The sequence below is a fragment of the Dermochelys coriacea genome, chromosome 25, assembly GCF_009764565.3.
Source record: "Dermochelys coriacea isolate rDerCor1 chromosome 25, rDerCor1.pri.v4, whole genome shotgun sequence".
Taxonomy (NCBI): domain Eukaryota; kingdom Metazoa; phylum Chordata; order Testudines; family Dermochelyidae; genus Dermochelys; species Dermochelys coriacea.
The window spans coordinates 3,850,527-3,866,774 of record NC_050092.1 but is presented as its reverse complement, the minus strand read 5'-3'; the positions used below and the strand labels follow the sequence as shown (position 1 = coordinate 3,866,774).

The 16,248-nt window shown below is 54.4% G+C and overlaps 1 protein-coding gene across 17 annotated transcripts in view; it reads left to right on the top strand.

Moving 5' to 3' along the window:
• Positions 1 to 16,248, top strand: part of NFIC (nuclear factor I C) — a 161,025-nt gene that overhangs the window by 11,921 nt on the left and 132,856 nt on the right. For 3 of the 17 annotated variants that reach the window (XM_043502808.1, XM_043502806.1, XM_043502807.1), the window contains exon 1: positions 6,537 to 6,734. The exons of 7 other annotated variants lie outside the window; for them this stretch is intronic. In XM_043502808.1, the coding sequence (XP_043358743.1) occupies positions 6,591 to 6,734 (144 nt within the window). In that variant the 5' untranslated portion in view covers positions 6,537 to 6,590. Of the gene's footprint in view, positions 1 to 6,501; positions 6,735 to 16,248 lie in introns of those variants that run through there. 7 more of the 17 variants (XM_043502811.1, XM_043502809.1, XM_043502802.1 and 4 more) reach the window with 7 other exon arrangements.

The window sequence follows — 16,248 nt, the reverse complement described above, 5'->3', positions numbered from 1 at the left end:
AACCCACTTTGCAACATGACTGTGGCCAAACCGCTCTGTGCTGCTAGTCCTCCAGCGCCTGCCCACAGTCCCTCATTGTGCCCAGTAGGACAGACGGGTTCTTCCACAATTGGCTGTGAAGGAATCACCGAGCAGCTCCACTCACTGCAGCTAGGAGCCCCTGGGATGTGCTCGCAGGATACGTCCTAGCAACACATGGGAGAAGCACAGTGCCCGTGAGAAGAACAGGAGGACTTGAGGCCCCTTAGTGACTAACAAATTTATTAGAGCATAAGCTTTTGTGGGCTACAGCCCACTTCACCAGATGTATCTGGCTGTGCCAGTGAGGGCACAGCTGCTTGGGTAGGGCTTTGCAGCAGGGCTCTCACCCCCAGGCAAGGGGAAGCCCAGGCTCAGACCCAGGTGCTGAGCGCTCTGGATGCTCTGCAGTGAGATGGAGCCTTTGGCTTTGGTTTGGTTTGATTCACACCCAGTGAACTGCAGTGGTGGAGAGAGCCTTTGCTAAAGACTGAGCACCTTGGGTGGAGAGGGTATAATACACATCCTCGGAGATCCCTAACAAGGCCTCCACGTTCCTGTGATACCGGACATTTCGGCACTTCCCACCCCTGCCTGCCTGACCCGCCCACAGCAGCATGCTCTAGTGTGCATGGTGTATGTGAGGTCACGCTGGTGGAGCCGAAGCAGCACCCTCTTCCAAAGGGCGTCCCCTGTCCAATACCGGACAGAATCACATCTGGTTATGGTCCTGTACCAGAGAGGGGACAAAGCAGCCCAAAAGAGAGACCATCTGGTGTAAAACCGGGCAAGCAGGCGTCCTACCTCCAGGGACAATCAGATATGACATGCCTGATACTTACCCAGTAAAAGAAAGCACAGTGTGTAGGGGCCCTTGCTAGGCTCTCTTTAGCTATCCCTTTAAAAAAGGAAGTGAGTCCCTGTGCTATTTAAAGACGCCAGCCTAATTCTTCTCCAGTGAGAGAGTTCAAGTCCACCTCCTCTCCTGTTCCTGGTGCCTTGATCTCCGTTCTGATGGGCTGTGATGCCACAGTGGATTTATTTCATTGCAAACCCTGGCAGTTAGGGATTAGTTTGTGCCCAATAAGTAACCCCCTGAACATTTCCAATCTGGTGCTGTAAAAGGGAATTGAAGATGGGTATGTTATTATTCATTGTATTCTAGCACTGCAGTGACCCCAAACATTATGCCCTTTACACACACGTAGTGAGAACGTCCCTACTCCTAAGCGCTCACAGTCTAAACAGACAAGGCCCACAAAGGGAAACTGAGGCATAGAAACTTACCTAAGTTCACAAAACAGGTCAGTGGCTGAACCCATCACAGCACCCCCTTCTCCTGGCTCCTCAGTCTAGTGCCTTAACCCCAAGACCACGATGACTTGAGCTAATGTGACTTTATTCAAACACACGAAAACTTGGGTGACATTTGGCCCCAGTAATGAATGTCACGGCTGGCCCTGCCGATCACATCTAATTGGTGCATCTCATATGTTGGCGCGGTTTCTGTACAGACCATGGGGATGAAATGTAGCCATGTGCAGAGTCAGTGTCAGGGCTATGCAGGGCTTAAGCCCCATTCTGAGGTCTCAGTTGGGATCTCAGCAGCTCACAGTCCTTACCCCGGAATGCTGCCTAGTGGGGAACTTCACCCAGTCAGAACAACAGGCCAAAACAAAACTCCCTCTCCAAACTGTGGGCGAGTTTTGACCTGGGACTGAACTTTGTGGCTCAGGTTCTCTCTGTAATTATAAGGAGACCATCAGAGTCAGGCCCTCTATTTTTGACCCCAACAGGTTTTGAAAGCATACGCCCACCCCATGCATATTATAAGCCTGTAATTTTTCAGCTGGCAGATCCGGCCTGGCAAACAAACCACTGGGACTTTCCTTTCTGGGTTTGTGTTGTCACCAGGGATACAGCCGACTCCCTTGGAGTTGTGGGTAGCTTATTCTCTTTGTAGCGCCAGAGTAAATCACTTCAGTTTATTCTGGTGCTCTCAGCTCTCTCCCGCGTCACGTGGGCTGGGAATCTTTCCGTCTCACTCACGGCCAATGGATTAATTTGTCCCTGTTCATTTCCCTCCCCATTACCCAGAAGCGCCGTGATTCTGTCTGTGCGATAGGGTGTGGCCGCCCCACATGGCAGCCAGCCATCTGGATGGCTCAGCCTGGCACTGGGTTCTCCCCCTTCCCACACCAAATCTGAGCGGCTGGAGGCTGCAGCAGCTCTGCCTTTCGCTGCATCACCCTTCCAGAGTGGCATGGGGGGATGACATTTCAACCATCCCTGACATGTCAGGAGCTGGGTTTTCCAGACCTTGCCCCCCCCCCCACTTTCCCCCCCCACTATCACCCAGCCTATCGGTTCCCCCTCCCCCCATACAACGCAAACAGTCCTTGTTTGGCCCAAATCTCTGAGGACACTCCATTTTCCTTCCTCTGGTTTGCAGTGTCTCCTCTCCTCCAGTGCAGCCTGGGCACTGGAGAGCAAGACTCCGAACCCCCTGCAATGGTGGCTGCACAGTCACACGGGGACAGGAGTCAAAAGCAGCAGGGGTCAGTTGGGGGGCAGGAAGAGCAAAGGAAATACTTCCAAGCCCAGCATAATGCCCGCTCTCTTCCTCCCCCCCCCCCCCGCTGCACCTCTTCCTGGGTGATGCTGGAATTTAAGCCGAGCTGGAGTGTGGGTAATTACCCATGAGCATGACTGCATGGGCACACGTGTTAGGGTGAGCAGTGAAACCCTTGTTGGGACAGTTCTCCTGCTGATCCTGCTCTCGCTTTATTCGCACACGGGCTGAGCCAGACTCTCGAGTCTCCTGCCATCAGCACAATTCCCACAGCCAGGGCCACCAGCTCCCAGGCTACGAGCATGTGTCTGTCGGCAGATCCATCACTCGCCCCATCACCAGCCCTAACACTCCCAGCCTGGGTGCAAAAGGGGCCTGCAGCTTGTCTGGGTAGAATCGCCACCAGTAGGAGGTACTGGGCATTAGTTACACTGAGGGAACTAATGCAGGAGCGGGGCTGGGGGCTATTGTTTGAGACTTTCTGAGCCTGCTCTGCTGCTCTGAATTCTCCACCTTTGCGCCTTTCTCTTGCCCTGAGATTTTCTCAGGCTTGTGCGGGTTCCTAGGTTGGGGAATCCCAGTGTTTAAGGCCAGAAGGAACCACCAGATCTGATGCTCTCCTCTGTCTCAGCAGCGTGCTGGGATCCACCCAGAGATGCTGCCTCTAGCTTGTGGCTTGGATGGAGCCAGAGGTGCTCAGTGCCTCTCTGGACCAGGCTGATGGTGTCACCCAAGCCTCCCGGCACCAGTCAAGGCATTGGCTTTGATCTCTACAAGCCCTGTAAGGCTGGTCAGTGGGGCAACAGGCTGGATCCAGGCACTGGCAGAAATCACCCCTGTAGAGAGACTCCGGATTTATGCCAACGCAGCTGAGATCAGCGCCAGCCCCCTGCCATGCCCTGATAACCCTGTCGCCCGGGATGCTCCCTAGAGCTGCGTGTTTGAGGGTGGAGGGCAGGAAGCCACCCTCAACCTTGGAGTTCTCTTCCCTTGTTGTGCTGACCTCCACTCTCCCTGCCTGGCTGATCATTGTCCCCAGGCCTCTGCCAGGAGGGGTTGTGCAGGGAGGGTCCCATTGGCTTTGTTTTCTTTTCTGGGCCCCGGGGCGGGAAGCTTGGGGTGGGAGGGACTCTGTGCAGCTGTTTGGTTTGATGGCTTTCGACACCCTGAAACACGGAGAGAGAGACTGGGATTCTGGCAACCGCCAACCCGGGAGCCGGGCAATGCTAGTGTCTGCGTGCACCCCTCATGCTGAGACGGGCCAGTGCATGTTACACCGGAGAGTAGGGATCATCTCGAAATTCCTTCCTAGGACTTTGGAACACCTAAGGAAGACCCTGGTTTCCTGATGGGCCACCCCGTCCTTTGTGCTGAGCCTGGTTCCGGCTGGGCCAGGAGGGTGTCAGTGCAAGGATGAGTGAGAGCCATGCAGCCCCCTTCCTCCATCCACACACTACACCTTCCTCGCACTAAATCAACTCCCTGCGTCCTGGGCCAGCCGGAACCAGCACAAAGGATGGGGTGGCCTGTCAGGAAACCAGAGTCTTCCTTAGTTGTTCCAAAGTCCTAGGAAGGAATTTCAAGGCGATCCCTGCTCCCCGTGTGTGACACAGATTGGGCCCATATTTGTGTCATGGAAAATACTGCACCAAGGATTGATTTATTGATCAGCTATTGCTCTAAAAGTGCATTAACCCATGGCTTCCCCATCTCCTGCCAGTGCCCATCTGCAATTAGCATGAAGGCCAAAATATCCGTTCCATGCTCGGGGGGGGGGGGGTCGGTCAGCAGCCATTTCCATCACTTCTCGAGACCCCACGCAGTGAGACCAGGCCTAGGTAGCACCGTCTGGAGCCCAGAGGGAAACACCGGCTCAGCCTGCGCCACCAGGGCCACTTACAAAGCTTTTTAAACCTCAGTCCTGGAAGCTGCTGAAATTTGGGGGATTTGGGACCAGATGTTAAGTGCCTGGCTTGGGGCTAGTTGGTCCAAAGGTTTCATTCAAAAAGGGTTTTGGGGGCAAAAAGTGGCTTTTTTGTCCAAGTGCAAATATGAGGTGTCTAAATTTGATTGAACTGGGAGGGGGGGTTAAAAAAAAGTCAAACAAGCAAAACATTTTTTTATTCCACAACTGAAACCCAAAAATACTGACAGGTTTCAGAGTAGCAGCCATGTTAGTCTTAAATACTGGGCACCCAAAAATGGTTTGGAGGCAATTCCCCCCTTTAGTGGCTGAAAAAAGGGGGGGAATCCATTTTTGACAGATGCCTGAAAACCATTTCCCGGCCAGCTCAGCCGGGGACCCTGCCCGCCTCCACGCTGTTCTCTTAAACAGCACAAACCAGGCACGCCTGGCCACTGAGAGGCTGCTGATATTGTGGTAGTGTCTGTGGCTGATTTTGGGGGGGGGGTGCCCCTCCTAGCGTGACCGATGTCCTGATTCTATAGGGACAGTCCTGATTTTGGGGTCTTTTTCTTATACAGGCTCCCATTATCTCCTCCCCCCGATTTTTCACACTTGCTGTCTGGTCACCCTACCCCTCCCTGCTGCCCCACACCTCTTCCGTCTTTGCAGCAGCCGTGCCCCTGTGGCCTGGAAGGGCGACTTTGGTGGCTTGCCAGCTTTCCCTCAGTAGCCTCCAATCATGGCGTTTGCTGCAAAGCACTGGGCTGAAACTCCAGATAAATCAGGGGACAGATGAGGTTTTTCACCAGCATTACTTGGCTGGAGTTGGGACCTTCATGCCATTCTCCCTCCCCCCCAAATTCCTGCCCCCCTTGCCCCCGGAATTAAGGAAAGTGAGACTGTGGAGAGAACTGTAACGTGAACCTCTCTGAGCAGGGCTGTAAAATCTCCTTTAGTAACCTGTCCGCTGGGCTAGAGCGTGCCACGGGGTGCATACAAATGAAGCGGCGCTGCTGAAAAGTGCAGAGTAAAGGGTTTTTTGATGGAAATGGACATGCATGTGAGATGGGTGTTGAAGAAAGTGCATGTGTTGGTGTGCTAGGGGGGCCTGCACAACCGTGTACATTTGTACAAGACAGCGTGCTTGGGTGCGCGAGGCTGGGTGCGTGTGCACATGAGGACCTGTGTGTGTTTGTCTGAGGGGGGGAGACAGAGGAGCGTGGGAAACCCTGGGCATATGCCGGTAGCAATGAGTGTGCATGCAAATTAGTGAAAGGGAGGGGATGAGCCAACTGGTCGTGCACAGGAAGGGCCGTGTGAGTGTGCGAGATGGCTTGGTGATGAATGGAGGGGGTTGGCTGTAGGCTGCCTGCCCCGAATTCTCATAGCCACCTGCCTTCGGGGGTCTCTGCTGCTGCCCAGGTATGGCTTGGTCTAGGCCCAAGGGGTTCTCAGGCCAGAATTGCTTTGATTGGCCCCTGCCTGCGAGGAGTAGTGAGGCTCAGTCCTGGCTGGTGGGCCAGAGGTTGGTTTGTTCTTCCCAGGGCCAGAATAGAGCCCCGGGGCAGCCCAGGAGAGGGAGCTGCGTGCCACAGGCTGGGGTGTTCTGACAATCCCAGGGATGCGAGTCGTTGCTGATATCATTGCCTCAGACAGATGGCAAATCCCCACTCTCCAGTCACATCCGGGAAGCTAGAGAGAGCTGTGCCTTGCCCTGTATGATGATCAAAGGGGCCGGGAGTCACTGAACTAAGCATGTCTGAGCACAGCCGCTGGCTCCAGGCCCACCCCACCTTCCTGCTCCCCTCTCCAGAGAGTTTATTAAACAAATCTCTTTAATTGCACCCGGAGAAGAGATTGTAGGGAAAGCAAGGGAAATTCCCCTGCTCTCCACTCTGCCTTTCCTAGCTCTCAGAGATCAGCCACTTCCCGGACTGGGCGTGTATTTTCTCCTCCTTGCTGTCTCTTTTTCCTCTGGCTTCTTACTGCAGCAGCCCTGAGTGCAGACCCTGTTGTGCTCTGAGCTGGACGTGCAAACAGCGAGAGAAAGTCCCTGCCCCAGAGAGCTTCCCCTCTGCCCAGAAAAGGCGAAGGATGCGAGGGGACATGACTTGCAGAGCATCGCACGGCAGGACAGTGGTAGAGCCGGGATTAACATCCAGGACTCCTGAGTCCCCGCTGGGTAGCCTACCCAGTACACCACTCTGCCTCACCGCTGGCCAGTTTTGGGACGATGAGGTCTGTACCTTGGGCCTTAGTGCTGAGGCTTTGTATTGCTTTGCACTTAGATAAATGACTGGGCTTAGCCTGTGGGGCCCCTCGCACCCCCAGCTTCCATCTTCGCTCAGGCTTTCCTGCAGCATTTTGGCAAGGAGGGAGGTTCCTCTCCTCCCCCCCCCCCCCGGGTCACTTGTGAATACAGCATGAGGAACCGGCTGGAGCAGGGTGTGCAGTTCTGCCCCCTACTGGAGAAAATCAGCACTGTTTAGCTCTGGGGCATAGTCCCTGGGCGCCTAACACCTAGTGGAGAATCTTCTTTAGCTGTGGGGTTAGGGAGCGGATCACACATTTTGGAGCCGGAGGAGCTGAGCTCTGGGACTGCGGCCACCGCAGTATAAAGCACATGGTGACAACCATGCAGCCGCTGAGTGCTTACAGTGTCCTGTCCCGCAGCCTGCAGTCCTGGCTGCCTGCTGCCCTGCCTGGCTGCTTTACATCCACAGTGTATCTGTGAGTCCTCTTCTAGTGCTGCCACTCTTTTCGCCAAGCCCCCTTTTGACTGGCCTTTCAAAGGTGCCGCTGGAAACTCTTTGAAAGAGAAGCCAGTTTGTGGAGCCCGCTTGTAAAGGGACTACAAGCCCCAGGTGCGAGGCGGTTTAATCCGTTCGCCTAGCCTGGCCTTTACGATTGCCGCGCCTAGTCAAGGAAGCTGATCACCTGCTTAGGCTCTGGTGTGGGTCGTTGCTAGCGATAGCTGCCCGCACTGGAAATGCGCCATGGCTAAGACGATGTTCGAGCTGTCTGAGAACAGGCCCAGTGAGGCTCACACATGTTGTATCTGGAGATGGATGTAGAGGGGGAAGGCCTAGTTCTGAGCCCACCATCTTGGAACCAGTCCTTCTGGAACAGATCCTGAGCTCTGCTCCAGCCGACCAGCATTGGATCAGTTGGTTCCTGTGGGCCTGACCCCGCACATGGTACTAGCCAGTACTAATGGCCTGTGTGTGTTTACGGTAGAGGGGAGGGTGCCCTGTTACAAATAGCTGTGTAGACATTGCAGCTTGGGCCTGAAGCCTGGGGAGGGGGCATCTGTCAGCCTGAGCTCTGAGACTCCATGCTCACTGTGCAGATGCACCCTTGTTAGCCCCCCAGCTATTGAGCCTGGCTCTCTAGCTTATGCTGCCCTTAGCTAGGGAGCGCCCCAGTTCTGGCCCAACACGGTGGTCATATCATGCAACGCTCCAAATCTGGCCCTGATTTAAGTCAAAGGAGAATTAGCCAGGCCCCATTGTTTGCCTTCTAAGACGTGCATTATGCCAGCCAGTAAGGAGGGGCACTCACTGTGCCATTGCCCTGGGGAGAGTTGCTGGTGCCAGCTGTAGAGTCTGTGCCTGGTTGTGAGGCTGACAAGGGAGTTGGGGCGGAGGCGCTAGGGAATCGCCCATTTAACATACATATCTGCCTATGGGTGACTGCAGTGAAGGGCTATCATTGCTCAGGGCAGGCTGCTCTGGTTCAGTTCCATCCCGCCCCAGCCGGGTACGGTGCCAGCTGAAGATAGTGTCAGTTTCACTTTTGTTTCTAGCTAGTTGCGAGTCAGTTTCTCTTCTTCTTGGCTGCAGTGTTCCCTGGGAAAACCTTGGCTGTGGAGCTGTTGCTTGTCAGAAGGATCTGTGGAGGTCCAAATTCTGGAGGACCCAGTGCATAGGACTTGCAGGGCTTAAGCAGGACCTAGGCCTTGTGGAATTTAAAGGGTATATAAACCCCACAACTGGGCCCTTTGCCCACAGTTGAATTCCACATTTAGTTCCTGGGAGGCAATCTGGCAAATCCTGCTTGGCAGATGTTGGGCTTGCTCCCACTAGAGTGACCAGCTGTGCGCCTGGCTCCATGTACTGTATCCAGCTCTTCATGCTTAGCCGAGTCAATGGCCCAGGAAAATATGAATGCTCGGGAGTCCTGCCTGGGTGAAGAGTCTAGTGACCTGCTTCTCCCTAAGCTCTGGGAGTCACTTCGGGTCAAATTTCTAAAAGCTCCTATGTGACTTAGGAGCTGAACTACCATTTTCAAAAGCGATTTAGGCACATAAAGGCCAGATTGCCAAATGGATTTAGGTGCCCAAAGACGCTGATCATGCCTAGTTGGATTCATAAAACCCCCTAAGCAGATTAGGCCCCTAACCTTGATTTTCAATGGCAACTAGGTGCCTAACTCACTTAAGCACTTTTATAAACTCACCTGGTGCATAAACCCCTTGGAAAATCTGGCCCCGAGTCTCACAGAAAGTCAGTGGCTCCTAAGTCCTTTTAGGCACTTTTGAAAATGTTGCTTAAGTGGCCATGGGCCCTTTAAGGACTTTCTGAAACAGAATGCCGCTGTGTTTTTTAAGAGGCCTTGTTGATGAGGGTTCTAAAAATAGAGTCATACTGGGATCTTAATGGGACTGTGTGGGAAACCTGGAAACATTTTCTCCTCCCTGTAAATGAGTCCAGATGCATTAGCAGAGGCTGCAGCGCATCCTGTGGTAACACCAGAGGAAGCAGGGATGTGTTTGAATTTCTCCTCTGATTGTAGCAGTAAAGCCATACAGAGCTGGGCCACGTCCTCCAGCCCCCCCATCCCCGTTCTCTCCTGAGCCAGGCTCTGCCCAGGGCCAGGGCTGGTGAGGACACCAGGGCTTTAAGCCTCTCCCCCTTTATTCTGGCTCCCGCTGGAAGTTAGAGCAGCCTTGGAGCTAATGTACATTCAACCTTAGCCGCCTCTATGTGCCAGTTTCGAAGATGAGAAAAGCAAGGGCTCTGCAGAGCTTTGCCGGGCCTTGGGCAGGCTGCTCTCTGCGCTGGCGGGGGGTGGCCTGGAGTCACTGTTCCTTGTGCTGTGGGAATTCCTCCCCAGAGCAGAGTGGGTCCCTTTCCTTCACCCCAGGTCAGTGTGGAAGGCGGGACCCGGCCCTGCAGTGCTCTTTAGGTTTGTAAGATAATCAAAACATAGCAAACCCTTTGGGCAGTGCTGGGGAAAGGAGCTGGCCCCTGAGGCCTGGGGATGGAAATGGGGCCCATTCAGAGCAGAATGCCCCCTCTGCCCCCTGCTCTGCCCCGGATGGGCCCCCCAGCACTAGCATGTCTTGCTCAGGTCTCTGCACCGAGCCCGCTGGATGCGATGGCTGGGCTTGAAGTGGAAGCCAGACTGCGGCTGATTGAGGTCAGCACGCAGCATGTCCTGTCGCTGCTGACCAGTGACCTAGGGGCGAGAGGCTCTGTAGCCCATTCCCCACCTGCCGAGCCAGCCGCTTATTGCCCATGGTCACATCAGCTGCTGTGGCACTGCCCACTCCACCCCCAAATCCTCCTGTTTGCACCAAAGCAGGGACATGCCCCAGAGAGCTAGCATTCCGCACGCACAGGCAGGGAGGACGTGGGAGAGGAAAGGACTTGCCCATTGTCACCCCAGCAGAGCTGGGAACAGAGCCCCCCTCGGGGCCCCACTCACTAGATCGTGCTGGCTGCCCAGCTAAAAGCCATTCAGTTTGGGGAAAGGGGGTTCCCCCACCTCTCTCATCCCCCATATTCGACCAAGAACATACCATTTTCTAACCCCCTGCCCCGCCCCCCCACACTCCCTCACACTCCCTCACTTACTTGCTAACACACAGACACACAGACTTGCTCACTCTCACTCGTTAACACACACACACTCACTCATGCTCACTCACATTCTAACTTGCTCACTCACACACTCACTTGCTCACTCACACACTCACTTGCTCACTCACACACACTCTCATTTGCTTACTCTCACTCTCTCACTCACACACACTCACATTCACTCACACACTCTCTGCTGATAGCTAGGGCTGTCTCAGGCCTGCCATTCTCCCACCTCCCTGCCTTGTGCCAGGCTGGGCTGACGTTGCAGGGGGTGTGCGCCAGTAGGTACATGTCCCTATCTTATCAGTAACCTAGAGAGAGTTTTGATAAGGGCCATGCAGCATGGGACCTGCTGATAACACTCCAGTGCGACACTTCCCATGTCATGGACCTGTTATCTCCAGGCTCTCTACAGTCGCCCTTCTGTCTTGGGCTGAGCTCTCCTGCAGCCGCCAGATTCCCCCTTCCAGCCAGAGGTGCCTGGTGCAGCCGGGATCCACCTGCCCCGCCACAGGTGCATAAACAGCTAGCGGTGTAGGGATTTCAGGTTTATTGGCTGGGCCAAAGAATCCCTCGATGCTGGTGCTATCACTGGGGCTGGTTCCAGCACAGCTCAAAGTAGTGTAGATGGGACCCATCCACCAGCTGATACCCTGGGCGGGGCAAGGCACCTTTTGAAAAGTGGCCTCTAGTGATGAGTGCCTGAGCTGCCAGCGGCCTGTCCACTCCCCTAACTGGTAGACCATTCTGACTCATGGTTTTCGCCATGGCCCTTGGGCAGGTCACGCCCCCCCTCCCGGGCCTGTCTTTCCCCTCCCACCCTGTGTCTGCCTTGTCTGAAAGCTCTTTGAGGCGGCCCGCTCAGGACGTGTCTGTCCAGCAGCCAGCACACCAGGGCCCCGCTCTGTTTGCATCTCTAGATTTTGCTAGCGCACAAGCGAAGGAGAGCGGCTACGTCCCGACTGCACAGCTTCCTTTCCCAACGCCCGCCCTAGGAGTCCTGACCTGATTACAGTCAGAGCCGGTCCTGGACCAAGGGCTCATGGCTGTAGCACTCAGGATAAATATCCAGTGCCGTGGTTGCTGCGAATGCCCCTTGTGCTGGGTTACTGCAGCGCATACGAGGGCATTGCTGTAGAATGCTATGCTCTGTTTCATCAGGGAGCCCTGGGGCTGAGCTTGACCTAGGGGCTGTGTCCTCTTTGGATGGCTTATAGCGATAGCTCCTGTAGCATGTGGGAATAGGGGGGTATCCCAAGAGGGAGGGGCTAATTATCCCCTATCTGCTTACTGGGGAGCTCTTACCACTCCCTCTGAAGCTTCTGGTTGCAATCACTATCACAGTCAGGGTTCTGGGTTAGCTGCGCTGGGTCTCATCTGCACTGGCACCGCCTGGGGCCCTAGGCTCCAACAGATCCAGCCCCAGGCTGTGGGGATAAATCCAGAGACTCCCCAGGGAACTGTTGAGACGTTGAGTTTCACTTCGTTTGGATACAGACCCATGACCACCCTAACAGTGGGCCTGTGTTGGCCCAAAGGGGTCCCTGAAGTTAACCTTGATGGCTCTTTGGACCATCTGTGTCCCTGTAAAAGTCGAGTTCTGCCTGGTTCTGCTCTGGGTATCCCCCGGGGTCGCAGCCCCCAATGTTTCTCTCCATTTGTGCCTCGTCCATTTGGTCCGATCCCTTCGGTGCCTGGTGTCCCTTAGCTTGGTAGCTCCCTCCCCTTAAAGAGAAGGGTGCTGGGAGGCTGCTTCTGCGGTAGTTTGTCTTGTTCAGTAGTGAAATGTGGGCTGCATATAAACGAGTGCATCCGTCTGGCTGCGTGTCTGAGACCAGGCTCTAATCCTGCAGCCCTCGCTTGCAGGATCAGGCCCCTTGCGTACCCTCTGTGCCTTTCACGCTCTTCCACCCTCTCCTCCTCCTCTGTTTCCCTGCCAGCCAGGCCGCTGCTGCCTGCAGCGGGGTTTGATGGACTGCACCTTTCAAGGGAGTCCCACGTCAACTCTCTCTTTGCAGCGCCACGGAATTTTCCACCCTAATGGAAGTCCCGGCTCATAGCCCTGTGAAAGTGTTCCCGCTGACTGTGCGCAAACCCTCAGCCATGCAGGATTCAGCTACTTTGCCCATCCCCCCGCTCTCCCGGCCAGCCAGTGATCATGGGCAGGGTGAGGTGGAATGGGGGGGCCTGGGGTATTTCAACACGGCCCTGAGTTTTTTCCATGTTGCTGTAATGTTAATTTCCCTGCAATCTCACACCCTGCGGCCAGCGCCCTGGGAAATCCGGGCAGCTGATCCAATCAAATGGACCTTGGTAGAAATCCCAGTGGGGTCCATTAGAATCCCCTAGCTGGCCTGTGGCCTCTACTGGTGCTACTGGCCTTTGCTGGCTTCGGCTAGAGAAAGAGTAGCTTGGGGGGATGGACCAAGAGATCCCTGTTTCTCTGCAAAAGTCCAGCTGCCAGTAGGAACCTGCTGAGTATTTTCAGAGGGTTGGTCTTTCTAATGAGGCAGTGTGGCTCAGTGGCTAGCGTGCTGACCTGAGACTCCGGAGAGCTGAGCTCTGTCCCTGACTCTGCCAACGACGTGTTGTGTGACCATAGGCAGGTCACTTCCCCTCTCTCATTATGGCTGTCTGCCTGGTGAGGCTGTAAGTTGTTCAGAGCAGGGCCTGCCCCTCGCTATGGGTCTGTGCAGTGCCCGGTGATCTAACACCCATTTCAGTGACAGCAGGGTGGTGAGAGATTAAAGTAGGGCATTGAGAGCAGGAACAGATTTACTGTGTGAGTTGCTGCTCTGTGCCTCAGTTTCCCCACCAGGCACAGTAGCGCTGACTGAGGGAAGTGTTTGTGAAGTGCTGCCTGCCCTTGCTGAGCTGAGATTGGTGGGGCTGTGAGGGTGGCTAGTGCTGCCCCATGCCCCAGTCCAATCTGGCCCCGTTTGTAGTTCAGGTCTCTGCCTCTGAGCCGTTTATAGCCAATGAGTAATTCTATTGTTTCAGTAGCCCCCGGTTGGGGTACTGCACTGTGTCCCTGCAGTCTGGCCTGGGGGAAGGAAGAGCAGTCCAGCCTAGTGGAGACGCGATTGCATGAAAACTTATTTGATCCTTGTAGGGTTCCCGGCTCCCACTGTCCTGGGTCTTTAAACTTCCGGGCTGGACGAGTTCAGAAGGTCAACATGATTCTGGGCCCAAGTTTGCCCTGTAGGCTTCTGCGAACCAGGGGTTGTGTCTGGCTCTGCCACTGACTTATTTTGTATCCTCGGGCAACTCACTTAATCCTGCTGTGAAACAGTGCCCTTGATGTGCTCCCTGCTCAGCGTGGCAAATGGCTTTAAGATTGTGGACTGGAGAGTACTGTCTAAGGCCCTCTGCAGACAGGCTAAAAGGTGTGGCTGGGCCCTAGACCGCTCCTGTTTGTAAGTGGATGAGCATCCATGCCAACCTTTGTAAACACGTTCGCTCCCTCCAGTTCGCTCCAGGTAAATCTCTCTCATGTGGACAAGCCTTCCAGGTGTTGTTATTAGGGGTGCAAAGTTCCCTGTGATTCTCCTCTGTCTGATCCAAAACCCCAGCCCCCACCCAAGCTTTTGGGGTCTCCAAAACTCTTCAGAAAGGTTGTATTGCCACCCTGGGCAGTTAAGACCCCCGAGACCAGCCTTCAGGTCAGGAGAGTGGCTTAAAAATGGTGAGATATTTTGAAAAAGAATCCATTTGGGGCTCTTTTTATTTGAATTTTGAGCCTTTAGATCACACTCAGGTCCCGCTTTCCAGCTTTCTCTCCAACCACAAGGGCTAGAAAGTTGAGAATCACAAGCTTCCAGGAGCTGGGGCTTAATGAAAACACAGCCTGCTGTAAGAGTCACGATAACATGGTGAGAGTTATCAGTGCTCCAGCACATCCACATTGGCTCCTCCAGCCTGGAGGGCTTGGAAAGCAGATAGCCAGTGCCACTTCAATTCACATTCCCAGGTGGTAATGCTCTGCCATGTGGTGCCACCGGCATGGTGTAAGTTCTGTAGCTACGTAGTGGTTTTGCTGTCTGCGAACTGCACGGTTAAATGTCTAGGAAATGGCTCTTAGCAGAGGATGGCTGCCATTTTGTGAGGCTGAATGGATACAGTGTGGTATGGAACAGATGCGTGCACACACGCTGTGCTCACTCTCTCACAGAGAATTTACTTTTGTTCTTTCTTGGCTTAGACCCTGCCCCTGTCATCAGGATATGCAAGGAAGTAAGCATGCACTTTTAGTTTGAATAAGAAGGGTACAAAGAAACAAAAGAAGAAAGAAGAAAAGTAAAGTCTAGAGAGACTGTGCAAGAGCTCTAAGTACTGTGTAACACGCCACACCCCTCCCGTGCCTCAGTTCCCCATCTGATACTTCCTTGTAAAGGGCTTTGAGTGGAAAGTGCTAAACATGGGCTGAGTATGGCTTGAAGTGGAAGGAATCTTGACAAAGAATTGAGCGAGGCCGTGTGACCGAAACCTCCCTGGAGGCAAGTCACCCCTTCCTTGCTAGAGCCCTATTGCCTGAGGATGCCCTGCCATGCTGATTAATCAGCCTTCACATACCTCCCCAGCTTTCAGATGGGGAAACTGAGGCACAGATAGGTGTAGCAATTAGCCCAGGGTCACCCAGCAGAGCTGGGAACAGAGCTCTGGACTCCTAATTCCCCAGCCTATGCTCCTCCCAGTAGGCTGCACTTCCTCTGCTCAACTGGGAGCTAAGCAATCTGTACAGGTGCCCTCTCGGCTCCTCACCAGGCCACTGGAGCACGGGTGGCTGTGTCACCAGGACGTGCTGATCTGCCATGGATATTCTTTGTCCCAGGGACTCAGCATCAGATTCTGCTGCTCTCCTCCCTCCCGAGGCCGTGAACTTTTCACCTCCCGATCTAGGGACAGGAAGGCTGTCGACTTGAGCCAGCCAATCCTCTTGCCACACTCCCCTGCAAAAGGCCTTGGTTATTTTTAACCAGTGACTAGCTCCTTCTGCCCGCCCTGGATTTCCAGTGCAGAAACCACACGATAGGAAGGGGGTGGCTGCGTGCGTGGGGGGAGCACAGTTGTTTTATAACCAGCTCTGGATCCTGGCCCCACGGCCTGGGGGGTGGGGATGGGGAGCTGGGTGCTCAGGGTGCATCTGCACTGCAGTAAAACACCTGTGGCTGGCCCGTATCAGCAGACGCAGGCTCCTGGGGTTATGAAACTGCAGGGGGGGCCCAGAGCCTGGGCTCCAGTGCCCAAGCTGTTGGTGAGTCATAGAATATCAGGGTTGGAAGGGAACCCAGGAGGTCATCTAGTCCAGCCCCCAGCTCAAAGCAGGGCCGATCCCCAATTTTTGCCCCATATCCATAAATGGCCCCCTCAAGGATTGAATTCACAACCCTGGGTTTAGCAGGCCAATGCTCAAACCACTGAGCTAGCTGTCCTCCATACCTGAAGGGGGGTTCCAAAGAGGATGGAGCTCAGCTGTTCTGAGTGGTAGCAGATGACAGAACAAGGATCGATGATCTCCAGTTGCAGTGGGGGCGGTCTAGGTTGGATATTAGGAAAAACTTTTTCACTAGGAGGGTGGTGAAGCACTGGAATGGGTTCCCTAGGGAAGTGGTGGAATCTCCATCCTTAGAAGTTTTTAAGGTCAGGCTTGACAAAGCCTGGCTGGGATGATTTAGTTGGGGATTGGTCCTGCTTTGAGCAGGGGGTTGGACTAGATACCTCCTGAGGTCCCTTCCAACCCTGATTTTCTCTGATTCTGTGTGCACGTCCTCATGGCTAGTCGTGATGTAGCAGCTCTTCTGTCATTCAGCGCCCTCTGCTGGCAGCTGCACCAGCCCTGTGGCGGTCTCATGATAAAAGGCCAGGAAATACTGTGGAACTCCCTG